General features: G+C 44.1%; 1 protein-coding gene across 1 annotated transcript in view; it reads left to right on the top strand.

The window, feature by feature from the left end:
- Nucleotides 1-468: 468 nt before the first annotated feature.
- The window catches only part of AZIN1 (antizyme inhibitor 1), a 32,830-nt gene continuing 6,972 nt past the window's right edge, over nt 469-26,326 (top strand). The window contains exons 1-5 of the mRNA XM_068932885.1: nt 469-993; nt 6,712-6,849; nt 19,336-19,533; nt 21,596-21,769; nt 22,056-22,228. Coding sequence (XP_068788986.1) covers nt 19,432-19,533; nt 21,596-21,769; nt 22,056-22,228 — 449 coding nt within the window. The 5' untranslated portion in view covers nt 469-993; nt 6,712-6,849; nt 19,336-19,431. The remainder of the gene's footprint in view (nt 994-6,711; nt 6,850-19,335; nt 19,534-21,595; nt 21,770-22,055; nt 22,229-26,326) is intronic.

The raw sequence follows: 26,326 nt of genomic DNA on the forward strand, positions 1-26,326 counted from the left end.
GAAGCGCGTGCCTGCGCGCTTCGCAGAGAGGCCAGACCCACAGCGCCAGGCAGGGTCTGCGCTTCCCCCGTCTCCCCTTCACCACCCTTTCTTCCTCCTCTCTCTAGTTCTTATGAAGATATTCGCCACCTTTCTTCAACAGGTAAAGAAACCAGCTGCTCCCACGCCAAGGAGGGAAAAAAAAGGGAAGAAGAAGAGGGGAACGCGTGACGCTGGCACAGCGCCAAGCCCCCGCCGGAAGCGGCTGCGGGGAAGATGCTGTAACAGATCGTTTCGCTGCTTCTCCCTGCACCTGGCGGCCCCGGCCCCGGCCCGCTCGTTACCTCAGGCAGCGGCAGCGGCAGCGGCGCCGCGCGGCCGGTTTCCCTCCCGCCTCCCTCCCCCCCTCCACCCCGCGCCCGGCGAGGCCTCCCCGCGCCGCCTCCATGTCAGGAAGCGGCGCCCGCGGCGGCCGGGCCGGGCCGGGCCGGGCTATGGCGCTGGCAGCTGCCCTGCGGCGCGGGGCGGCCTGCGCCTCGGCGCACGCTCGCCCGGTGGCGCCCCGGCCGGCAGGAGAAGCGAGTTTGAACGGCCGCGGGGGGCGGTGTGGCGGCGGCGGCGGCGGCGGCGCCCTCCCCGCTGTGCGCTGACGTGTGGCGCCGCCGCCCGCCCCGCCCACCGCGCGATAAGAGCGCTGCCGGCGGTACCGCCTTCTCCTCTCTCCGCGCCTCGCCGCCCGGTGGCTCTGCCCGTGCCTGCGCCCCCGGCTGCCGCAGCCCCGCGCCCCCGGCCCGCTCCCGCTCCGTGTCTCTCTCCTCTGTCTCTCTCTCCGCCTGTGCCCTCCCGTCCCGGCGCTGCGCAGCGCTTTCCCCGCCGGTCGCCCCCGCAGCCTATGGCCCTGGAAGGCGCCGCTGCCGCCGCCTGTATTTCTGCTGTAGGTTCCCACATCCCTCTTTAAAAATTCCGCCTAAAAAGAGAAGACGATTTACCAAATCTTTCGGGCCGTTATCTCACGTGAGTACCGGCGCGGGGGGGCCCGGCCCGGCCCACGGCCCCTTCCCTTCCCCCCCCCCCCCCCGGCACGGGGCAGGAGGAGGCGGTGGGTGGTGAGCGGTGGGGTGGGAGGAGGCGGCCCCCCACCCCGAGCCCCGGCGGGGGCCGGCGCGTCCCTTGAGCCCGCAGGCGGGAGGGAGCGGAGGAGCCCCCCGGGGAGGGGGGGGGGGGAGAGTGACCCTCCCAAACCGCCGGTGGAAGGGGCGCCGCGGCTGCCTGTAGGCGCTGGCGGGGGAGCCGGCGGGGTGGCGGCTCCCTCCCCCGCGCTGCCCCTTCTCCTCCGGCCCCCGCCGGAGGTGGCGGCCTACGGGCGACACCAGCTGCGGCCGGCGGCGGCAGATGGAGAGCGGCGGGCAGGAGTCGGAGCCGAGCCGCCCTCCCCGTGCCGGCGCGCGGCGAGGCGCCGCCACGGCTCGGTGCGGCCCGGCCCGGCCCGGCGCGGAGGGGGTCAGCTAACATGGCGGACGGCTGTGCGCGCCGGAGGCGGCGAGGGGCCGCCGGGGCCGAGGGCGGCCGCGGGGAGGGGGCTCGGCGGCTGTGCCCTAACATGGCGGATCGTGGTGGAGGGGGCTGTGTGCCGTGTCTGCTGCCGCCTGAGCCGGGCCCGGCGGTAGGAGACCTTTTCTGCTGGGCATTGCCGTGCTTCTTATCCGAGCTTTTCCTGGGGGGAGGGGGGTGCAGGGGAAATTTCTGACTAGGTCCCATAATAAGAGGAGATTCCCCCTGGCCCAGAAGTGCTCCCCGGTGGACGGTCCCCTTCCCTTGTCACAGCTGCCCTGGCTCGCTGGCGCCGCTCACCACGCGGGTCTTCATCGCTTCTTTTCCCCACGGTGAAGTGACCCCCCCCCCGCCAAAAGCCTCGCCTGGGGCACGGGGGGAGCAGGCTGGTAGCGGGCTTCAGGGCAGGCCTGGCTAGTAGCAGGAGAAGAGCTTGTGGCATGGCAGAGGAGTCTCTGCTCACCCGCTTCTCAGAGGCCATGTTGTGCGTTTGTGATTGTGACTATCCATCCGGGTTCTCGCCTTGCGCTGTCACACTTTTCTTCCCCAACCCCCTCACCTGAGCGGCTGCCCTGAGCGCCTGCCGCTCACCCTGGAGAGAGCAGACCCCTTCCTGGTTAGCTCAGCTGATGGCGGGGGGCTCCAAGGAGGACAGTGGCAGCGCGAGCTTTCAGGGTGTTGCACAAGTGACTCTTTCTGTGACAAGAGCTGGAATGACGGGGCAAATTCTGTTAACATAGGTGTCCAGCAGAGTTCAGAGGAAAGTGGAGTCCTTTTCCTCCAGCTCAGCAGTCTCCCTTTGTCTGAGGTGTTTCTCTCTTCCTTCTGGTTGTCTCAAGGACGCTTATTTTTCCCCTCCCCTTGATAAGTCTGTCAGTGTAGCAGTAGCAGGGTTGATGCTCCCAGTTCTTCTGGAAGTCTCTTGGTTGAGTCTCAACCTCCTTGATTTGGCTGCCGTGGCCAGTACTTGTCCAGTTGGCCGCTTTTTCAGTGGCTTTAGGAAAGTATGGAGAAGAGGGTTGAGTTGTTGCTCAGCTACCAGCTGGATGCCTGTGTAAAGCGTGTGCCTGGATGTCAGGGTATCCCCTTAGTGTGCATGTGCTCCCCATGGTTCCCTTGCCTGTTTTGAGATGTCAGCAGAGGAGCAACCTGTCACTGGCTTAGAGGAGCTGTAAGCACAGTGTGGGAGTGAAGGACAGTAGTGCTTTTTATGCCTATGTTAAGGGGACTGTTCAAACAGGGGAAAACACAGCCTCTGAAATGGTGGAGCTTGTTGCTAGACAGCACTGCAGATCTTTTTCAGCGAGTAGTCTAGACTCATTCGCAGCCAGAGAAGATGTGTGTCTGTGCTAGGGTGGACCCAAGCTGTGGTTAAGAGAAAAGTAAGTAAGCTTAAATCTTTCGAGCCTTTCTGAGGTGTATTTTCTGCAGTGTGAAATCCTGCACTGCCAATGTGTGTCAGCAGGCAGAAGTACTGCTTTTCAGACCTCTGCAGCAGCCTCTGGTGACTGAGCATGATTTGATTGTGTAGTCCCAGGCGAATATAGCTGCCCTGAACTAAAACACAGCGCAGGGCCCAGTAAAGCGGGTTAGCTCTGTCTTCTTTCCCTAATGAGCAGCATGGCTGGGCTTCCTATGCTGCGGGATTGAGGTGGAGCGCTGCCCCACTTCTGCCCCTGCCCCCACCCCAGCTGTTGAATTTTTGGCTCTAAAGATACTGCACTTGCTTGCTATTCTTCCCGTGATAAATGTGAGAAGCAGCAGTGCTGGAGGGGAGATGGGGGGCTGTGAATAACAGCCATGGTAGGAGGGGTTTGTTCCAGTCTGGACTGGTCCAGTCCAGTTCTTCCCTTCCTGTCACCGTGTGAACAATGCTGCTGCCGCTGGTGACACTGCGGCCCCCTCCCCGTGCCCGGGAGGCCGTGGCGAGTGCTGGGGATCGCCCCCTCCCCTCCCGGCTCTGCCTGGTGCGCTCTGAGCTGGGCGCCAGCCCGTGGCCAGCCTCTCCTCCATCGCTGCTCCCTCTGGCATCCCTGAACCCCGGGAGGAACGTGGTTAAGCCTGAGAGAAAGAAGGGTCTTTCCATCAGTTTGTGAGGGAGACGGTATTGTTTTGTGGTGATATAGTAATGTAAATGTTTCTGCTGTGGAGACTGTTTTAGTCAAGGCGAGAGGTAGAGTTACTGTACCTTTCAGTGCTGCAGGCCGCCCTGAGGCAAGCAGCTTCTGCATCGTGGCTAGTCTGGTGCGTGGATTGTTTCCTAAAACGTTGGTGCAGGTGTATGTAGGGAGTAATGCTCAACTGGATTGCATGATTTGAAAACGATTCAATTTCTCCAATTAAAGGAGAGATAGGCTGCTGTGGCAGGGAATTAAGACTGTCCCTTCCTGAAGGGAGACTTAATCATGTGCAAATGGACTAATTTGGATTGGATATAAGGGTAAGTTTCAGTTCAAAGATCCTAGTGCTGATCCTTGTTGATCCTAGTGCTGAAGAAAGGGTAAATGGGAGAATTTCTGGCGCTCTCTTCAGGAGAGCAAGCAGACCAGTGCTTTCCTGCAGGGACTGCTTCACCAAAATGTCCTAGCGCTGGTCTGGACAAGAGCTATTGTAACAAAAGAATAGCAATTTTTTTTTTTTTTCTGGAACCAGAGTAACTGGTGCCTCCAAGTCTGTCAGTTGGTATGAATGTGAGGTCATTACACTTCTACATTTCTATGGTTTGGTTCATGGATATTTCAGCTCAGGGCACTAAGGATGTTTTTCTCAGAAGTTGAGAGATGCAGTGGATCATTTTGTCAAAGAAAATGAATCTATGCTCAGAGTTTTGTAGGCCTGTCTGTATCAGACTGGGGGGGTGGAAAGGGCAGAGGAGCTGGGAAGGGCCTGGCACTGACTGGCCCACTGGTTCTGGTAGGGTTTGTCAGGTGAATGCAGTTGTGTTGGCAGATATGCATCCTGTGGATGACTAGTAGGGTTTATCATCTTCAGACGTCTGTTAACTACCCAAATATAAAGTGCAGCTGCAGTCCAACTTGAAGCACCTGCTAGTAGGGTATATTTATGGATACGTATATGAGTAAAGACATAGAGGTGTCACTTGAGTTTTAAAAGACAAAGCTGCCTTGTTGATTAGTCTCAACTTCAAGCTTGTTATTTAGCAAAGAACACTCGTATGAGACTTTAAGATCTTTAAACAATAGAACATTTCATTGTGGCCCTTCACCTGGGCAATTTCTTTAAAACTACGATTGTCCACGTGAGTTATGGACATGGATGTCTACTGTGTGAAAATGGTAATCCTGTTTTACTGCAGTAGAGCAAACTAGCTTTTTTTTAATTATTTGCCTTACAGAGTAAAATTGTTGCAATTTAAAAGCCTTAAATCACGCTGTATTCATCTCTGAATGTTTAATATCTGCAAAGCTGCTGGAAAGAGGCAAGTAAAACTGTATTATCTACACAATTGTGTAGAAACTTCAGATAGATACTTCTCATTTAAAAGAAGATCTGAAGTGCAGCTAGAACTTAGCACGGTTTTATGCTTAACTGTCACTACAGAAAATGATCAGTTTTCATTCCAACACCAAGGAAACTGTGCTACTGCACTTTCTTCTTGGGACGTGTGAGAATATGGTAATAGTACTGCTGATTACATTCGTCTGAAACATGGCCTTTTAAGCTTTGCGCTAAAGGTCATGTGCTCCCCCCTAGAAGCACTGGTTTTAATGATTGGCTTTGCGAGGAAGGTAAACTTAATTTGTGCTTGCTGAAAAAATTGTTTGAGTTCTTCTGTATAATCAGAACAGCGTTAGCAAAGAGTGGAACTACTAGTTAATTTTACAAAAGCAAAATGTTGCCTGCTTTTAAAACTGGTATGTGTAATCTGAAAATGAGATATTACTGACTAGCTTTAATGAAAAGAAAAAGTTTAAATACACTGCACATACTAACTCTAGCTGACAAGTCCTTGAAACCTCAATGCTTCAAAACTGATATTTTTATTTAATATTATGTTGCAGAATGCTAATGCTAATTCATATGGCAAAGCCAAAGAGATTGTGCTGTAGAGTTGCTGTGAAACAGTTGCTCTCAAGTTGCATTCTCTTTGCTTGTAATTCAGTACTGTACAGAGTATACTAGTTTAGCTTTCTAATAGCAAGAAAATACACTTCTGGAAAAATATACTTCAGCTTAACTGTAACGTGGTTCAAAAGATGACCATTTGGGTTAGGTGATTTCCAGAAGCCAGGTTTTTGTAGTCTGCATGTATAATCTTGTTTAAATAATGACAGCAGTGAAGATTCATTTTTAATATGTATTGGTATGTTCTGCACTTCATACCATAGACCACAGTGAATTTGTGGAGACTTTGGTATGTCTTGGGTTTACACTTGAGTTCTGTAGTGTGTTTAATTCCATTACAATCTGATAGGTCTATTTAGAAGGAATAACTGTTTGTCAGCAGGGCTGGTTAAAGTTTCCTTAAGTGTTTTCTATGTTCATTTTACTGTTTTGTATGACTTTTTACCTTAATTTGAGTAAACAAGCCTTCTACTTTAAAATGCTCAAGTTTAGTGTTGTGTATAACAGCCTTTAGGGTCAGCTAAACTATTTTCTCATTCTTCAAGGCAAGCATGAATTTTTCTTTTTGCAGTCTTGCTCACCTCTAGACTTGTACATATGGTATTCACCCTCACTATATAAAGCATTATTTTCATCCCAGAACTTCACCCACGTATCACTTCCATTCACAGCAGAGAAAGAATATGGCAAAGGAGCAGAAAGGAAGTTGCACGGGAGGGGGGAAAAATTGCAGTGGGTTAAAAACGTTTCTGAGACAGCAGTCAAAAGTTAAGATCTTCTCCTGTAAAGTAGGATCACATAGAGCTCCTTGCCTTTAGGTTTGAAAATCTTCTAATTTAGACTGTGAAAGAAGAGTACAGATAAGTTTTGTGTGCCTAGTTTGTGCGTTAGCAGTTCTTCATCTAACTGACTTCATCTGGCTCAGTTTGCATTCGCTGTTGAAAACTGGGCATTTTATGTGATTGTAGACTTTAACAATGGGATGTTGCAATCCCCCTTAAAAGCAAAACTAAAAATTTGTCATGTCTTTTAAGATAAAGCTTTTATTTTGTTCTTGTTGTCAATTTTTGCCTTTGTGTGCATTTTCTCCCACAGGGCAAAATCTCTGATCAGGTTTACAACTATCCAGAGGGTTTAGGAGAAGTGCTTTATAGAGAGCAGTTCGACTTCAACGCGGAGCCACCTTGGGAACCTAGCTGATGATAGTAGGGTTCCATCTCCTAACTTGTCCATGTAAGTCTCTTTCTCCCTCTCTTCACTTGTATGCAGGATAAGCGCTTTTGAAAGCATGAGCAGCGTGTACTGGCTTTTTTAGGTAAACAAGATAAATGTCTTGGTGTGGATTATCAAAAATGTGAAAATAATTACATGCGTAGCATCCTGTGCTTTCACTCAAGGAAGCACTGTAGCTTTTACTAACCTAATACTTTCTCAACAGAGTTATGTGATTGATTTCAGTGGGACTTAAATGTGTAAGTAAACTTCATGAGTAGAGTTACTCTTCTGAACTGAGGCTGTTGGCTGCAGAAATCTTAAAATAAAATGCAGTAACTTCTAATTCTGAAGTCATGAGTTGGCACTGAGTAACGTAACAACACCAGATCACGATTTGCTTGGTATTGTGTGATTTCTTAAGGCATTTTTTACTGGAATAGTTAAAACTTGCTATTGTAAACAATAACTAATGCTGATCATGAAGGGTGTGCCTTCCCAGATGCCTGTCTCCATTATTTGCTAATTGCTGTCCACTTCCACAAATAGTTGTAGCTGAGCTACAGTAGATTGTGGAGTTCTGTGTTGGATGGAAGTCATTTACCAATTATAAATGCCCTTAAATTTTAAGAGGCAAACAGTTATTAAAGAAAAAACCCATGATAACTGAAAACAAATGAATACGCATAGCTGATCTTAAGGAGCTCAAACTCTGGAATGCGTGTGGTTATCCTGTTCTCTTAATGTAAAACAATTGCTTTGTGTGGTTTTTAACAATAAGCTGATTTGTAACATCTGAGTTGAGCCAATTTTGTATGGTACTAGTATTTTCCAGTCTAGCTAAATATATTTTGTGTTTGTTTACTATCTATAAATTACATAAAGCTCTTTAGTGTAAAATTTTTAAATGAGTGGCTAAGTGCATCTAACTCAGCCAGGTACTTTTTAAATGCCCAAGAGAGTTTAAATGTCAGTTATGTTAGTATGTTTCCTAATAAGGTGCTTAATGTAGCTGACCCTGTCCTTTGAAAACATTGCAGTAGGGAAAGCACAGGGTGAGCTTGGTTTATCATGACATCGGGCTTTATCTGCAGAGATTGTTTTCTTCTGGCTTTGTTTGAAATGGGCTGGAATCAACCAAATATATCTGGATCTATGTAGATGACTGTTCTAGCCAAGTGAATATGGTTAACATTGAAAATTATCTGAGCATCTCTGATACCTTGTAAGTTACATATGATTTCCTTTACAAGCAAAAGACCTAAAAAAAAAAAAAAAAAAGTTCCTTTTACTCAGTTTCAGCTACCTTTTATATGTGATTAGAACAACTCCGTGCATGACACTTTGCACTTGAACAGAAATAAAGTAAATACTTACAGGAAAGGCAGAATTTTTAGGAGGAAGGAGTAAAGGTAGTATAAAATCTTAGGCTACTTTAAATGAATTTTTACTTTTTAAGACTGTTTTGAAGTGATTTTGGCTCTGAAGTTTTATACTTCAGGATGGAGAACCTTGTTTTGGTACTTTCACTGAGAATATTCTCTCTTTTACTGGTGGACTGACATGCTGTAGTAAATCCTGCAAGTTAAACTTGTCCTACAGTGGAAATGCATCTGGATTTGCTGTGTTTGTAGCTGAATGTTCAGATGCTCTGTGTGTTTGTGCTAGGATCTATTATGTCTTTAGTAATAACGTACTGTACAGAAATATAAGTAGCTTAATGAATGTAGTTTGCCAGTAAGTCTGTGTGTTTTGGCTGTGCTGAAGCACAGCTAAATGCCTCAAACACATCTTAGATGTACTTAAGTTAGGCAGCTAATTGGTAGTTTGAACCCTTTTAAACTTGTAAAGTGATTTAATGGGAAAAGGTCAATTGAGCATTTAAATATAATTATGAATCTTATTTTCCAATGGAAGTCAAATAAAAATCCTACATCTGAAGGTGTACTTACACACTCATTAAACTTGCTTCCTTTTTTATTCTCTCCCTCCCCATTTTACCTTTGTGCTATGTTGGCCAAGGGAGAACTTCTTGAGATTTAGTTCTGTCTTGCTCTTCAAGCTCTCATTTCCTTAGCAAAAAGTCTGGCAACTATTCTATTTCCTGCCACGTCTGGTTGATCAGAAATTGAGGGACTTAGTGATGGAAATCTGATTTATTAACTAGCCCTGTCTATGCTAAGTGGAAGTAGTAGCTATTTGGACTGGCTAGCTTCAAATTCTCTTGAATTTTTGTCTGAATGGCACGGAGGGGGCAATGAGGGAACAGGAGGACTTGGGCAGGAGAGGGCAATGGAGAGACTGAAAGTTTGTATTGATTGAACAAGTGAAGATCTGAGGGAAGTAAACTTTGCTTGTAGTATCATGAAAGAGAAATGCTGGCATGTATGCTTCTGTAGTACCCTATTCTTCTGAGAGCATTCATTTTTGTAAGCTTTGAATATGTTATTCGAAACAGATAAGCTAGCAAACTTCAAGAAAACCAAAGAATTTTTTTGGAAAACATGGTTCTTGTAGGAGGAAGCGTCAAGTAGGACATTATTTTTGAGTATTTTCTCCCTTTTCTTACTTTATTCTTCCTCAGAAATGCTCTTTTATATTTTAATTGTGTGAAATAGTCCTGAGAGAACAGTGGGAAGAATGAACTCAAGCAGTATAAACATTCTGCTATGTCCTGTCTGGTTTTGAAATGAGGGGCAACTTGGGTAATGCAAAATGCCGACTGTTGATGTAAATAGAAATACCTGCTTTGGCTTTTCCCTGAGTTGTTTAATGGTTGCATTTGGCTACCTGAATGATAAGGATAAAGTTGGTGAAATTGCATCTTGGAACATTAAGATGTTCGCAGTATGAACAGGCTGTACTGAAAGCGAAGAACTTAATTTCTACTTTTTTTAATATATCTGCTTATGTATTTAACTGCTGGTGTTAATGACAAAATGCTTCTACTTTTTTGCTCTCTTCTTAATGAAGAACCATTACAGTAAGAAATGAGATGAATATTTTCTACCTCTAACAATTATGCTGATGCAAAAATCCTAATTTCATAAATATTTATTTGCCAGATGTAAGACAGTAATTGAAAGGCATTATAGGGAACCTGTTTGGTTTGCAGAGATTTTGTTCTTGGCTGGGAAAGGTGGTTTTCCTCTTTCTCTAAACGGTGTATAGTTATGACAGTGTAAAGAAATTGTAAACGGTGTTTTTTATGGATGCTTGCATATGACAGGTATGTGTTTAGTTGCTTCTCAGACCATTTTAATTTTCTTGTATTCCAGATGTTTGCATTAGTTGCAGTGTTTAAATATGGAAACTTTACGATAAAGCTGTTAATCTGGGAAGTCACTGTGTTAAACCATAAAGAACCTGGGGATGTAATGCTTACTTCAAAGAAAGCAATTGCATGCCTATGTGGAAGTCTCATAGCACTTGACAGCTTTTGTTTGCCCTAAAATGTGTGTCCTGGAGCATTGTGCAGACTGACATTTGGAGGGGGTTAAGTGAGTGGTGTTACCGTATTGTTTTTCAAACCATGACTTGCAGTGAGTCAGCATTTCCAGCAAGGAACGAATGTTGTACTGTACTAATTTCTGCCTGTTATAGATTTAGAATAAGTTTAAACGACTTGTTTGATTGCCTTTTGTGTGTATTTGATCTTTCACGAATTTTATCACTGTTCCTCCTCCTCCACCTGGGGTGGGGGGAACAGAATAAAGTACAGTCTCACTAAAGGTCGTAGTATCATAACAGACTGATTTAAAAGGAACATCTCTTACGTTTGCACCATTTTGTAATGCTGCTGTAGCAGTGCTGGAGGTAATTTCAGTTTTTTTCCTTGTCAAATATTCTTCCTGTCTTGTCCTCAACAAGATTGAAGAGATGTCATTTCTTCCAGAGCAAGAGAAATTGGAGAGGAGAGGAATGAGCTGTGATTCTCTGAGGACAGAAGTTGGTAGGCTAGTAGCAGCTTTTTTTTTTTCTTTACTAGATCAGTTTGGCAAAATGAAAAGCCCAGAAGTTACAGACATGCTTAGAAAAAGCAACTGTTTTTTAACAGCCTGAGAGTGGTTATACTCAGTTGTTTCTGATTTCTCACTAGTGGTTTAAGTCTGTACTTAGTGGTACTTCCTTTTTGTCCCTGCCTCTTGACCACAGGATGCTTTTGGACTAATGAACTATGAAAAGGCAAGCCTGTTTTTAGCAAATGACCTTCATTAAAGCTGACGAAAAACTTACTGCCCAATTAATTGTTGCTGTTGTTCAAAGTTGATGTGACAGATCAGTTGAGTAAAACACAAATGTTAAATTTTACTGTCTTTTTCATAGAGCGGTATGCTCATCTAGAATGAATATATTCATTTCTGCTCTGAAACATTTTTCTAAAATCTTTGACTGTAAGCTTTAACTTGCCACATAAGTGTTTATTTTTGTTGTTATTTTCAGGGTGTTCAAGAAGCCTCCCTGCCCCTCATGCTTTGTTTAAATTAGTTCTTCCCTACCCTCCCCAGGATCTCCCTAAATGTAAAAAGGTAGCTTTTAAAGAAGTGTTCTTCTGTACAGTCTCTGTCTGAAAACTAGACACAATTATTAACTATGAAAAACCTCTCTTCTTAGAGTACTACAGAATTAGCCTAAATTCACTCCCATGTGAGTCATCTAGATAAATAAGAGACTTAAAAAAAACAACAACAAAAAAGCCAGCTGTTGTTTAGACCTAGCCTCTTCATTTGCCATGAGATGCCAGCAATTAGCCTGCAGGCCATGTGTGCCTAGGTAGTCTAAAGTCTATTCAGTGCTCATGACTGGTGCCATTGAATGTACTAAAACCCTCCAGTAGGGCAGATTTGTGCTTCCTCTCAGAGAGAGAGGAGGTATGGATTAATACAGTGGAAGAGTTTCTTGACTACCTGCACTCTTCGGAGTCTAGGAAGTGTCATGTGGTAATGAGTGACAAACAAGGGATGGGTAATTCCAAACATCAAAATAAAATATTTTCTGTACTACTGGGGATCTTCTCTTGTAGAAGAGAAAGGTCATGTTTCTCCTCCCCCAACTTAACAGGAAAAAAAATTAACATCTAGTAAGTGGTACCCTTGTATATACAGTAATTCCTTAAAGTACTTTAGTTTTGCCTCCTGACTATCTAGCAAAGTTGTACAAATATATCGGGGAATTGTAAGTTTTGTCCAGTGTTTTGACCTAATATAAAGAAGCTCAGATATGAGGCTTTTGTCAGCCCAATCACTACTTCTACGTACATTCACCTGCAGATACTTAAAGCTATGACTGATCAGATAGAGTATGGGAGAGGGAATGAGGAACTTGGAAATTCATCTTGTACATGTGCCAGCGCTACCCTGTCAAAATATGGCTAGTGAGTTTTGTTAGAAGCTTTTTCTAAAATCATAAACCAAAACCAGACTAGATGTGTAGAAGAGATGTTTGACTTTAGGGGGGAGTTTTGAGAAAGTTACGGGTTTTGAAAGGTTAACTTAATCTGCTACATTTGAATAATCTGCTGAAAATGGAAATCACAGAATCGTTTAGGTTGGAAGGGACCTCTGGAGATCATCTAGTCCAACCTCCCTGCTCAAGCAGGGTCCTCTAGAGCACATTGCCCAGGATCACATCCGGATGGGTTTTGAGTATCTCCAGCGAAGGAGACTCCACCACCTCTCTGGGCAACCTGTTCCAATGCTCTGTCACCCTCACAGTGAAGAAGTTTTTTCTCAGGTTTAGGTGGAACTTCCTGTGGTTCAGTTTCTGCCCATTGCATCTTGTCCTGTCACTGGGCACCATGGAGAAGAGGCTGGCCTCATCCTCTTGACACTCCCCCTTCAGATACTTGTAGACGTTGATGAGATCACCTCTCAGTCTTCGCTTCAGATTGAACAGGCCCAGCTCTTGCAGCCTTTCTTCATAGGAGAGATGCTCCAGGCCCCTCATCATCTCTATAGCCCTCTACTGGACTCTCCTCCAGTAGCGCCATGTCTGTCTTGTACTGGGGAGCCCAGAATTAGACACAGTACTCCAGGTGAGGCCTCCCCAGGGCTGAGGAGAGGGGCAGGATCACCTCCCTCCACCTGCTGGCAACACTCTGCCTCATGCAGCCCAGGAGACCATTGACCTTCTTGGCCACAAGGCCACACTGCTGCCTCATGGTTAACTTGTCCACCAGGACTCCCAGGTCCCTCTCGGCAGAGCTGCTTTCCAGCAGGTCAACCCCCAGCCTGTCCTGCTGCATGGGATTATTTCTCCCTAGGTGCAGGACCTTGCACTTGCCTTTGTTGAACTTCCTGAGGTTCCTCTCCAGCCTGTCCAGGTCCCTCTGAATGGCAGCACAGCCTTCTGGTGTGTCAGCCTCTCCCCCCCCAGTTTAGTATCATCAGCAAACTTACTGAGGGTGCACTCTGTCCCTTCCTCCAGGTCATTGATGAATACATTGAACAGGACTGACCCCTGGGGGACACCACTAGCTACAGGCCTCCAACTTGACTCTGTGCCACTGACCACAACCCTCTGAGCTTGGCCATCCAGCCAGTTCTCAATCCACCTCACCGTCCACTCATCTAGCCCACACTTCCTGAGTTTACCTAGGAGGATGTGATGGGAGACAGTGTCCAAAGCCTTGCTGAAGTCCAGGGAGACAACATCCACTGCTCTCCCCTCCTCTACCCAGCCAGTCATTCCGTCATAGAAGGCTATCCGATTGGTCAAGCATGATTTCCCTTTGGTGAATCCATGCTGACTCCTCCTGATCACCTTCTTGTCCTCCACATGCTTAGTGATGACCTCCAGGATGAGCTATTCCATCACCTTTCCAGGGATGGAGGTGAGGCTGACAGGCCTGTAGCTTCCTGGCTCCTCCTTGCCCTTTAGGAAGACTGGGGTGACATTGGCTTTCTTCCAGCCCTCAGGCACCTCTCCTGATCTCCAGGACCTTTCCAAGAGGATGGAGAGTGGCCTAGCGATAACATCCGCCAGCTCCCTCAGCCCTCGTGGGTGCATCCCATCGGGGCCCATGGATTTATGGATGTCAAGTTTGGACAAAAGATCTCTAACCTGATCCTCCTCGACCAAGGGAGAGTCTTCCTTTCTCCAGCCTTCCTCTGTTGTCCCCAGGGTCTGGAATTCCTGAGGACTGGCCTTAGCAGCGAAGACTGAAGCAAAGAAGGCATTCAATAACTCTGCCTTCTCTATATCCTTTGTTACCAGGGCACCCGCCCCATTCAGCAGCGGGCCCACGTTTTCCCTAGTCTTCCTTTTGCTCTTGATGCATTTGAAGAACCCCTTCTTGTTGTCCTTGACATCCCTTGCCAGATTTAATTCCAAGTGGGCCTTAGCCTTCCTTGTTCCATCCCTGCACACTCTGGCAACATCCCTGTATTCCTCCCAAGTGGCCTGTCCCCTTCTCCACATTCTGTAGACTTCCTTCTTCTGTTGGAGTGTTGTCTGGAGTTCCTTGCTCATCCATGCAGGTCTCCTGCCCACTTTGCTGGACTTCTTCCTCAGAGGGATGCACTGCTCTTGAGCCTGGAGGAGGTGATGCTTGAATATGAACCAGCTTTCTTGGACCCCTCTTCCTTCTAGGGCCCTACCCCATGAGATTCCCCGAAGTAGGTCCCTGAAGAGGCCAAAGTTAGCTCTCCTGAAGTCCGGGGTTGCAATCCTACTCATTGCCCTGCTCCCTCCTCATAGGATCCTGAACTCCACCATCTCATGGTCACTGTGACCCAACCTTCACCTCTCCAACTAGACCTTCTTTGTTTGTTAGTACAAGGTCTAGCATTGCACCTCTCCTCGTTGGCGTCTCCACCACCTGGGTCAAGAAATTATCATCAATGCTCTGCAGGAACCTCTTTGACTGTTTGTGCCTAGCTGTGCTGTCTTCCCAGCAGATGTCAGGGTGGTTGAAGTCTCCCATGAGAACCAGGGCCTGTGATCGTGAGGCTACTTCCAGCTGTCTGTAGAAGGCCTCATCGATGACTTCCTCCTGATCAGGTGGCCTGTAGTAAACCCCCACAACAGTGTCACCCAGGTTACCCTGCCCTTTAATCCTTACCCATAGGCTCTCAACTTGCTCTTCATCCACCCCTAGGCAGAGCTCCACACATTCTAGTTGCTTCCTCACATAAAGAGCAACTCCACCACCTCGCCTTCCTGGCCTGTCTTTCCTAAAAAGCACGTAGCCATCCATGACAGCATCCCAGTCATGTGAACTATCCCACCATGTTTCTGTAACTGCAATGAGATCATGGCCCTGCGACCGCACACAGATCTCTAACTCTTCCTGCTTATTGCCCATGCTGCGTGCATTGGTATACAGGCATTTCAGAGAGCCAGTCAAGCATACAAGCTTCCCAGAAGAGGTGCAAGAGGATCCTCCATAGCCATGTCCCATGCTGTCTCCCCTGGCTGCATGCGCCCGCTGGAGGCATCCTGACTTGAGCGGTGTTTTACTGACTCCCCTGCCACTATACCACTCCCCTTCCCCCATCTTGCCTAGCTTAAAGCCCTCCGTACCAGGCTGGCCAATCTGTTGGCAAAGACGCGCGTGCCCCGCTTGGTAAGGTGGATCCCATTGCTCCCCATCAGCTGTTGATCTTCAAACAGGGTCCCATGGTCATAGAAACCAAAGCCCTGTTGCCAACACCAGCAGCGCAGCCAGTTGTTCACTTGGAAAACTCGTCTACTCCTCCTCCTGTCCTTTCTCCTCACAGGCAAGACTGAGGAGAAAACAACCTGGGCTCCCAGACCCTTCACCACCATTCCCAGAGCTCTGAAGTCCTGTTTGATGGTTTCCAGTTTGCCTTTCATGTCGTTAGCGCCCACATGGAAGATCAGCAGAGGGTAGTAGTCCGATGCATGGACAAGCCTTGGCAGTCTTTCCACGACATCTCTTATTGGAGCCCCTGGCAGGCAGCAAACCTCTCTGGACAAGAGGTCAGGTCGACAGACAGGTGCCTCTGTCCCCTGCAGCAGGGAGTCACCCACAACAATCACTCTCTGCTTCTTCCGGGGGTTCCTGCACAGCACAGGGTCTGCCAGGCCAGTTGCCTCCCTTGGAGCCATGCCCAGCTGCTCCTCGGCTTGGAGGGCGCTAAGCTTGTTCTTCAAGAGTAAGTCTTGAGGAGGAGCAAGAGCCTTTCTCCTTCTACGAGAGGTCACCAGCTTCCAGCCCTCTTCAACAGCGTTATGATGCACCTTTACACACAGTGCTGAGCCCTCTGACACCTCCGCTGCAGTGGGGGCAGGGGACTCCTGGAGCTGAACAGTCTCCGAGAACGCCCTGTCAATCTCCTGCTCATCCTCTCGGATGCTACGCAGCCTACCACCCTCCTCCCGTAACTCCCTTATCTGGTGATGCAACTGGTCAGCCACAGCACACCTCACACAGGAGAGCTGACTGTCAGCCCAGGCCTCGCGGAGAGGCCCCAGGCACTCCCTGCAGCCTGACACCTGCAAGGCTGCATCTGCTGTCTGAGGTGAGGGTCTGTCTGGGTTGAAGCCTCAGACACAGCCGATGCAGCACCTCCAGCAGCCACTGGGGAACGTGCTCTGCGGCGTGTCATGACCATGCCCCGGGGAAGGACACACCACTGTGCAAAACGGAGAGGTGCCTTCTTTGCCTTCTGGCACCCTTCTGCACAAACTGCTGCATCTGTCCACTGCCTCTGTTGGCTGCACTCTGGGAGCTGTGCTCTAGGCCTGGCTCTTATATAGGCCTCTGCCTAGCAGTGACTCACAAGGGTGCTCGACCCACCCAATCAGGAGCCACCTGAAACAAAACCTCCCTCTGCCCAGGGCAGCCCAGAGAGCTCGTTAGCAGCAGCCCCACCTGGCTAGAGCTTCCCAGGAGAAGTTAAGTCAAGGTCCCCTGCAGGAGTCCTTGCCCAGCTCTCCCTTCCTGCTAGCAGCAAGCACCGTCTAGTTCCTCGGGGGTCCCCAGAAAGTCTCCACAACTTCCAACAAGGCCCACAAAAGGCCCAGGCAGAGCCCAGACACTGCTGTGCAAACTGCTGCGTCTGTTCGCTGCCTCTGTTGGCTGCGCTCAGAAACAAAATCCTTTTGTTTTTGCTGTGTTCCTCAATATGGTTGTTTAGGTACTCCACTCTTTCGCCATTATTTTTCTTGCAACAGTACAACAAAAGATTCTGTTATTGTAGGGAAAATGTTTAATGTTTTTATTATACAACCAGCAAGTTCCTGAAGCTTCATGAAGTACTTTTAAATCTAGTTAAACATTGGACTGTTTTAAGTCACAGAATAAAGAAATCATGCCAAAGGAACTGGTCTGCTGCCAGCGGTTTAACTATATTCATAGTTTCCCTTGCTCCTCCTGACCTTCCAGTTTTTGCATAGACCAGAACTGTCTCAAATTTTTAGTAAAATGTGGATGCCAGCTTTTTACAGAAAAGTGTTTCTGGTACTTCCACTCCTGGATACCGTGGATATTTGTGGAGGTGAATGTGTTAAGGGCTTTGATGTGCTAATTTGCTAGGAAGTACCTGTTGCTGGTAGCTAATGTAAACGTGACTGTAAGATTTTTGTTCCTTTCATTGATTCAAAGTCAAATTTAGTTTACAAGGCGGTGTGTGTGTTTGGGGGGGGGGGTGGAATTTTAACTGTCATTCACTAACCTAAGTTGAGATTTGATTTTAAAGATACTTTTCCTGTTTTTTAAAAGTTCTGCCACCTAGTCATTGTTTTTATAATCAGAATTTACTTAACTGTCATATTGGTGTCAGGATTTATCTTATTCTTTCATAATTGTTTTGGATCTTTGGGTTAATTTAAATAAGCATATGACTCTGTGTCTGATACAAGTCTGCTGGATAAGAAGAATGCTTGTCTTTAGCATTGACTTTCTGAATGCAACTGAAAATACTGCTGCTTCTGAGTTGGTCACCTGTCAGTAAATACTACTTTTGAGGAAAACATAGGTGGCGTACTCAATGATTTAAGCAGAGAGCATACAAAGCTGTGCTGGCTATTTGTCCATTACCGGTTAAAATGACAAGAAAGTAATAAAACTGCTCCACAGTTGTCTTTGTCAATAGGAGCTTAAGTGAAAGTAAATTTTTTCATATCAACAGCGTTGACCGAAGTTATGTTGCAAACTGGTCTTTGACAGGTTGGGAGGTGGAGGACGAAATGAGACAAAGCTAGTATCTGTGATCACTTGAAACTAAAATTATCGTCTTAACTTCTAGAGTTTCTTGGTGAAGCTGAACTCAACTGAAACATTCGAGTCCTATCAACATTTTTAACCAGAAAAATTTTATTATTTTAAAGCCAAATACCAAGAGTCTTTAAAAATTGCCCAGTCTTTTAGTAGCTGCTGTGCAACTCCTGTCCAAAGACTTCGAAAAATGGCTAGGGTATCCACATAAGGAGACTAGCTGGCTGGCTAGCTTTGATTAGTCTTGCACTTGTCGTAAAGATGTAAGTTTAAAAAAAGTAAAGTGGTCTGATCTGTCAATTATTACAAAGTAATAAATTGCTTTCAAGAAAGACAGCTCTAAGGGAATGTGAACTGAAAATTATTCTAGTCCTCAAGTAAGACTGATAAAGTTACATAATCAGCTGTTGGTAGTTCTCTTGTGTACTGATTTTTACTTGAAACTGACTTTATTTCATCCATGTTCTAAGACTGGGTGTATATATTGCAATGTCTTCTATCTTTGGACCTTGTTGATTCAAGCTTTATTTTTGTAGAACAAAATCAAATTGACAGTAAAGGTTGACGATATGATGCAGTTGAAGTTAGGCTGTAACTGTTAGGTTTCTTTATACCAGTTGCATTTACTGAGTTTAACTTAACTGAGTCACTTTAAAAATTACTTTTGGCTATTGCCTTCTCTGTTCTGTTCACTTCTAAGTGGAGATTTAAAGGTAGGTAATTTTATGAACAGAATAACAAAATAACTATTTAGTGGATTTAATGTTTACAAGCAATAGTTTTAGAGAAGTAGCATCTAAACAAAAGTAGCGTGTCAACAAAAACGTGTCAATTTGACAAATATCAATGCTGGCATTTAATGAACTGTTTTCTTTCATGAATTCAGGAATGTTTTATTACAGACAGTCTTCCAGTGGTGTACTTGAATACTAATGTCACTTAAGATGTTGCACTTTGAAATGGCTGAGATTAAGTGTTTGTACAAGTATTCTACATCTGCAGTATTTTTAATAGTGTGCGTAAGCTTTACACAATTCCATGTGTGTTCAGTCTGTGATTCTTCCCAAGAACAGTCTTTGCATTACTAAACTCATCTTTAAGTTTAGTATCAGATTTAAAGTGCATACTTTCTGTCTTATTCTTGGATTCAGTGAAATTGCAGTATTGTTATCATGGGCAAATAGAAGAAATACATTTTTTTATTCTGTCCATTTGTTTCTATCTGTTTGTGGTACATCAAATGCAGAAAGCTCTTCCTAATCTTTAAATAGTCCTGTAGAATGCCTTGCGCTTTTTTCACATTGATTTATGTTTTCTTTGTACAGTTTGTTGCATAATTTAAGGACCCGGATATAAGGCTTGGAAGCCCATCCCTTGTGTTTCTTGGTTTATGACTGTCGGCTTTGTGGAATACGGCTGAGATGAAAGGATTTCTGGAGGATGCAAATTACTCCATTGGCCTGTTGGATGAAGGAGCAACTCTTGCAGATGTTATTGACAACTGTATTTATGAACATACTCATGTAAGTCTTTAAAATTTCCAAATCTGTTGGTTAGTTTTCTTAAGTTCTCAAACTGGGTCAAGGTATTTAGTACTAATGAGCTGACAGCAACAGAGGAACAATCAGCTAAAACTCTCATTAAAACGAGATTCCTGTTCTAATTCTTTGCTGTTGTTCCTATTTGTCTCAGGCTGAATTCTGTTGGGGAAACTTGGGCAACAATTGTTACCTCCCTGAGCACGGCTAGGAGGAAAATGGTCTTGCTAATATATTGAATACAGGTTCCCATCTCATTCCTTGAAGAGCTTTTATTGTCAAAGGGTGTTAGAGCAGGAATTTGAAATTTGGCAAGTTGATAGTGCTGAGTTAGAAACACTTTTTGTTTTCTTCTTTCCCTGAAAACGTGCCAAAGTTTAGACAAATTCATGTGCTTGGCCACTTTGACCACAGATTTTAAACATGGCTTCAGTCATGCTCATATGGTTGTAAGTCTTCCCATAAGCCTTTTCCATGTTAGAAATACAAGTAGGAGGAACAAGACAATGGGAGGTACTACTCCTTTCTTTCAAGAAAGTAAACTGATCTAAGAGCTAGTGAGGTTTAGCCATCCTCTGGAAAAAAAATAACTTGAAGAATTCTGTGTATACAAACAGTTTTATTGAATAAGGCCTCACTGCTTTCTTAGGAGGCTGGAAGATGTTGTAGCCCTTGTTTTATGGACAAAGTTACAGAGAGGGAGAGCTTTACAAAAAATTTTGTTAAGCAAATCTTGTATCCTTAATATGCCATACCTAGAGATGTTCACTTTATCCTATGGTTTATCAGAACTAGTGTTAGATGAAGTGCTCAGCTGTAGTACAGCAAATAGCTAAATCCCATGGCCTTCTGCAGTCAGGTATAGGATTCCCAAATCCTGATTCCTAATATTCTTTTTCTGTCTAGCAAATAAATAGGTAAACTACTGGCAACATGTCATGTCTCCAACCACTGGCTGGCTCACAGAGGATAGCTGCCTCCTGCTGCTTTCATTTACTCCTTTAGCTCAAGGGGTAGAGGCCTGTGCCATGGATCTAAAGCTCCAGATCCCATTCCTGCTGGTGACCCGTACAGGGGGTCAGTATGCTTCCACCCGATGGAATTTCTATTTGTGTTTTTTAAACAGAAATAAAGACATTGTGTACTATAAGCCACAAGAGAAAATTTCATATCTGCGAAAGTCAAGTGCTAGTATTAACATTTGCTATACAGTCTTAATTCAGATTGATCGTATATTCTGTGATGGACTTTAATTGGTGTACAGTAGGCTATTCACTTACAGGAATTATACTGAGTGCACGTTATGAACAAATACAGAATGATCTGTTTGGCTCTTGGTCTACCACATCTACAACATGACTTGATATTGAGCAAGACTATGGTAACAAATGCGCAATGGGAACTGTTGCAGTTCCTGTAAAATTGTCTGTGCATTTTCTTAAAGATAATGTACTTGACTCTGCAACCTTAGTGCTTTGAGTTTAGTTCTTTAAATTCTGTTTAACCTTTGTGCGTCATAAAACGTGGAGAACAGTCTCAGTGTGTTGACTTCATCAGTTAAAACTTTCAGTAGAAAGTCACTAAGCTATTACCTAGGTGCTGAAATAACTGGTAGTGCATTAGATTATTTTTTCTTGTATGATAAACTACAGATTATGTTGAGACTGGAAACTTTCATCCCAGTGCATTTTTTTCCTCCAAAGAATTGCAGACTTCTAAAAATAGAAAGTTGGAAGATACTTGTTACTTTTCTGTATTTTCAGATAAAATTGATATTTGGCATTTAAAATCTTTTTTCCCTGGAATCTCAGAATATTGCCTAAATAATATTCAAAATATCTTTAAGTGGTAGGTATTCTTTGATGTAAAGCTAGTTCAAATTGCTAGCTAAAAATAAAACCCAAGTGAATTGATTGAGGTCAAACCTAAAAGTTAATAGCAGGACAGAAAATACATAATCCTTTATGATTTCGCTTCATAGGTTGTTTCTGTTTTGACAACAAGCCCACAATTTCAGACATTTTATTTTCCTAATTTTGTTTTTTAGACCGGAAAAAGAGCATTTTATGTTGGTGATCTTGGAAAGCTTGTAAAGAAAAACATGCAATGGCAGAATGTGATGGCACCAATAAAACCATTTTACCCTGTAAAATGCAATTCTACTCCAGGTGTACTTGAAATTTTGGGAACTCTTGGAATTGGATTTGCATGTTCCAATAAAGTAAGTGTTCTTTTTGTGTACATCTCTGCCTTTTCTCTTCTATCTTTCATCTGTCCATCAGCTTTTTGATATCAAGTGCCATGTTACTATTTAATATAATTTAAATTGTAAATTATTAAGTAACTGGCTATTACAAATTCATGCTTCTATCCCGGAAGCAGCAAATAGTTTTCTCTAGAGCTTATATGGACTATTTTGTATAGTACTAGACTATATTTAATGCAAATTCAGTAGAGATAGTGCCCTTGAGTGCGTCTGAAACGCTGCTGTGGTCTTATTTTTTCAGTCTGAAATGGCATTGGTACAAGACCTGGGCATTTCTCCTGAAAACATTATATATACAAATCCTTGCAAGCAAGCTTCTCAGATAAAGTATGCAGCAAAAACTGGAATAAACATCATGACCTGCGACAACGATACTGAGCTGAAGAAAATTGCACGTAGCCATCCAAATGCTAAGTAAGTGTCAATTTTGTTTTTTTGCTTTTTACATGATAAGAATTTGGCTGTAATCTTGGGTTGTTTGAGTTGCAGGAGACATGACTTCTTTAAGAAAAAATAGATACAAGTGAATTGGTATTATCTTGCTTCTTTTGAAGGTAGTTTTTTGTGCAAGATTTTTCCGGTCTGAGTCTCACCTTCCCCTTTTGATATTGAGCCCTCTTTTTGGAGGGAAATCTTGTATTTTGGCTTGGTAGGGTAGTCTTGATACATAGATTTAAAGGTTTTGGTGGCCAGACTTCAGAATTGTGGCACCTTGTCATCTCCAAGTACATCTTCATTCTGCTTTTTGTGACTTCAGTTTTTTCTTTCGGGATATTCTTCTTTGATTTTAGTGGCTTCAGCCAAAGTCTGGACAGAGAAATTATCAGCAAATGAGCACATGCACTGGGTCCCATGCAGGGCTTGAACATGCTGTGCTGGTTTGAGATGTGCCTACAGAGATTTTCCCACTTAGAAAACAGTGAGGAACTTAGAGTCAAGTTCTTCTTTGAGTCAGTTCAGTCTTGGCCCAGATGCTTTCTGTAGAGAAATAACTAAAGCTGATGTTTTAGCTGTTAAATATGAGAATTCTGTTGCTGCCAATTGTATCTGTACAGGATGGTGGTTTCTTTTAGATTGATAGGTGCTTACTTCATAAATGAGGAAGGTGATGCTTAATGAAGGCTTTGTGGGCCAAATCTTTAAGCCATTGCCTGCAGTGAATATTAAGTGCTTGCTGGTGACTACTGAGGCATAGCTTCCATGCAAACTTTGTCAGGGTGCCCTGAGAAATGAGTTGCCTGACATCCTTACCAAAGCCCTTGGTGTTAGACGGTCCTCATCAAAGCATCGTGTCTTCAGTCACAGCTTTGTGAGCAGTTACAGAGCTGGGAAGATTCTACGACATTGAGTATTTGGGGAGACTGCTAATCCCACCTCATTATTTAAGCCTACTTCAGAATTTCACAAAATTGCTGTTACAAATGATTATGCTTCATCCTCCTCGAACCCTGTCAGTGCTTTGCACACTAGAGTACTTCCTGTGCAAAGAAAGTAATCTATGATAAATAATATTGTGGGTATAATGGTGGCCTTGACATACTTGTGCATTGGAATGCCTTAGCCAAACTAAAATTGTCTTTTACATCGCTAGTGATGTAACTAGCTAATTAATTACGTTGTCAGAACAGACACGGGCGATTAAAATTACACAGGTGCTAGCTGACTTTGGCTAAGCTGTTGACAGAGTGAAGCATACTTAACACTAGACAGCAGTATGTGGACCTAGTTGTGGGACTTCTCCTCTTAAGCAGCGGTTTGCTTGTATAAGTCTTCTGATCAGACAAGCGAGCAGCGTAACTGTGAAGGCTGCCTCTTTCTGTGCTCTGCTCCATCCATTGTTTGCTTGTTGGGATGACCTTTGCCTGGAGTAAAGACTGTTCAGATGCCTGTTTTAGATTTCAAATATCTTTTGGCTCTTGTGAGTAAAGACTTAGTTTTCCAGGCTGTGCAACCTTAGATATTCATGGCTGCCAAGTAGAGACTATTTTCCCAGTTTCAGACTTTCTTGACTGAATTATTTCCTACAATAGGGATGAGGAGCTCTAGAAAATCCTCTTGATTCGGGAGGACATGAACAAGAGCCAGTAGTTTGTGGAGTGGCCCTTTAATATGGGTGATAAGAGTGGCAAAGCGCCATCTGAATTACCCGTATAGCCACTTGCCTGAAGATAACTAGGCTGTGGGCAGTCTGAAGGATCTGTCTGACAGCAGAAGGAACAAGAGTAAACAAGGCAAAAGACAATATGCCCTTTTCTATTTCGGTCTCTTTCTGTCAGTAAAGAGGAAGATGACTTCTGAAAACTAGTTTTTGTGCTGATATGTTTTCTTGAATGTAATAGCCTCTTTTAAAAGGTGTTCTCTATCTTAACATCCAGAGCAAGAGAAGTTAGGATGCAGAATTTTCTTCAACCAGGAAAACTTTAAAGCAAGGAGACAGAATGCAGGAATTGCATAAGCTGGGGGGGGAGGAAACAAAGCTGCTTTTTAAAGGATCGGTTTAATGCTTGAAAATTCCTAATTACAAAGGATAAGAAATTACTTTTGTAAAGGAATCGCTCTTTGACATCTAAATTTTCTAGGAGAACTGGAGATCAGGTTTCAATTCTATAAAGATTTGTCTGCTTTAGGGTTTTTTTTTTGACTATTACATTCTCATTCAAGTCACTAAAACTTTGATACTGAAGTAACAGCTCTAGTGTTTCTTCTTCTCTCTTCCCTTTGGCATACTTTCAAAAAGTCAAAGCCTTTATGTACATATAGCCTTGTTCTTACTACCTGTGGTAGTTACAGCTAGGTTGTCTTTGAGTGAGGCCAATTGTGCTTCAGCAGAGGAAGTCCTGCTTAGGAAGCTGTCGTTCTGTCTCCTAATTTTCTTATATCTTAGGAAGTTTTAATAACTTGCGTGCCCCTAAACTTCTTAGAGAAAGGGGAGATATGTGAAGAAAGGGGTACTTACAGCTTTACTTCCTTTCGTATGATTTGCCTAGAAAAATCCAAAGGTAACAATTATGCTTGGGGTGTCCTGAAAGTGGTAGAGTGGCTGCTTATAAAGATCAGTGCTTTTTTTTTAAACTAACAAAAAATGCCCCAGATCTCAAACATGTACGTGGTCCTGTATTCCTGCTCTAACTGCAAGAGACCAAGAAGAATCATACTAGATTTCCAGAAGTCAGAATAACACTTCTTGTACAGTGGTTTCCCCTAAATAAATCTCTTGATTAATTTATAACACTGTTATGAAAACGCATCAATAAAATTTAAAATAGGATGTCATCTTAAAATATTATTGTCTAATCTGAGATTTAAAGTACTGTGGTTTTGAATTTTTTAAAACACTTTAGAGAATTTAATTTTTAAGACTTGTGTGTTTATCTAGTATTTTTTCCAAATGTTTTACAAAATACTGCTTGACTGCAAACTTTAAGGGGTGTCTGTACTAGTAGAAAGCCAGGAGATGAGACCAGTCTGAGTTTCCCAAGTGGTATAAATTAAAATTGTCAAGGATTGCCAGGCAACATGTGTGAGAACTTAGGATCGTTGCTCTTTACGAAATATCATTTTGAAGACATTGAGATGTTCAGAAGGGACTCTTGAAAGTCATGGTAGCTGTTAGGCCATCATATGTTGTACTGGCTAAGCTGTTTGTTGCATATCTCAAAGAATGTCTTCATTTCCAGGTGCAGAGCTTTTGCTACTTGTTCATGCTCTCCATCTCGGTTACCTGCAATGTCCTCTACATAGTCTATTTGTATATCATGATAACAGCTTAGTGAACCAGCGTGGCTAATTAAATGATCTTTCTTGTGGTTGGGAGAGAAGGGAAACTAGTGTGTGTGTGGTGGTTTTTTTAGGAGACAGCAGTTTATAACTGTTAATTTTTTTTTATTTTTTTTATTTTTTAGGACAGAGGGGGGGAATGCACCTAGAGGTTTTTGAGCTTGTCTTTGCCAAACGGAAGTGTTACTTTAGTGTAAAACTGTCAACAACTGACAGTCCAGTTTGCCAAACCTGCACAGAATTAGGCTTTGATCTGAGGGAGGAAGTTATCTCACTGCATGATAAAACTGTGTAGAAGATGGTATTCACTACATTTCCTTTCCCCGAGCGTCCTGAAGGAAGGAGAGAAAATGAATGGACCCTACCTGTCCCTGTGACTAGCTGAGGGCGGAGGTAGAGGGATGTGGCCAGGGTGCACTTTGTGTCAAACTGCTATTCTCTAGATGCATTTAACCAAATCTGGTACATGACTGATTGAAGGGGAATCTCTGTGTTCTCTTTGTTTTGGTTAAAAAGGAGGACAGAGATGGGAAAGCATGTTGACAGTCATTTATGGTTTTATGAGAAAGTATACATTATTAGAAGGTAACATTCTCTTTTATTACAGCACTCAACAGACTCTTGCTGCTACAAAAGAGTCTTAGTTGCTGCATTTCGAAATCCCTTATCCTTGTTGGCTCCATGTTTTAGCCCCTAATTGCTAGTTTTTTCTCTGTACAGGATTGTTTTTATTAG

The sequence above is a fragment of the Struthio camelus genome, chromosome 2 (assembly GCF_040807025.1).
Source record: "Struthio camelus isolate bStrCam1 chromosome 2, bStrCam1.hap1, whole genome shotgun sequence".
In the NCBI taxonomy this organism is placed as follows: Eukaryota; Metazoa; Chordata; class Aves; order Struthioniformes; family Struthionidae; genus Struthio; species Struthio camelus.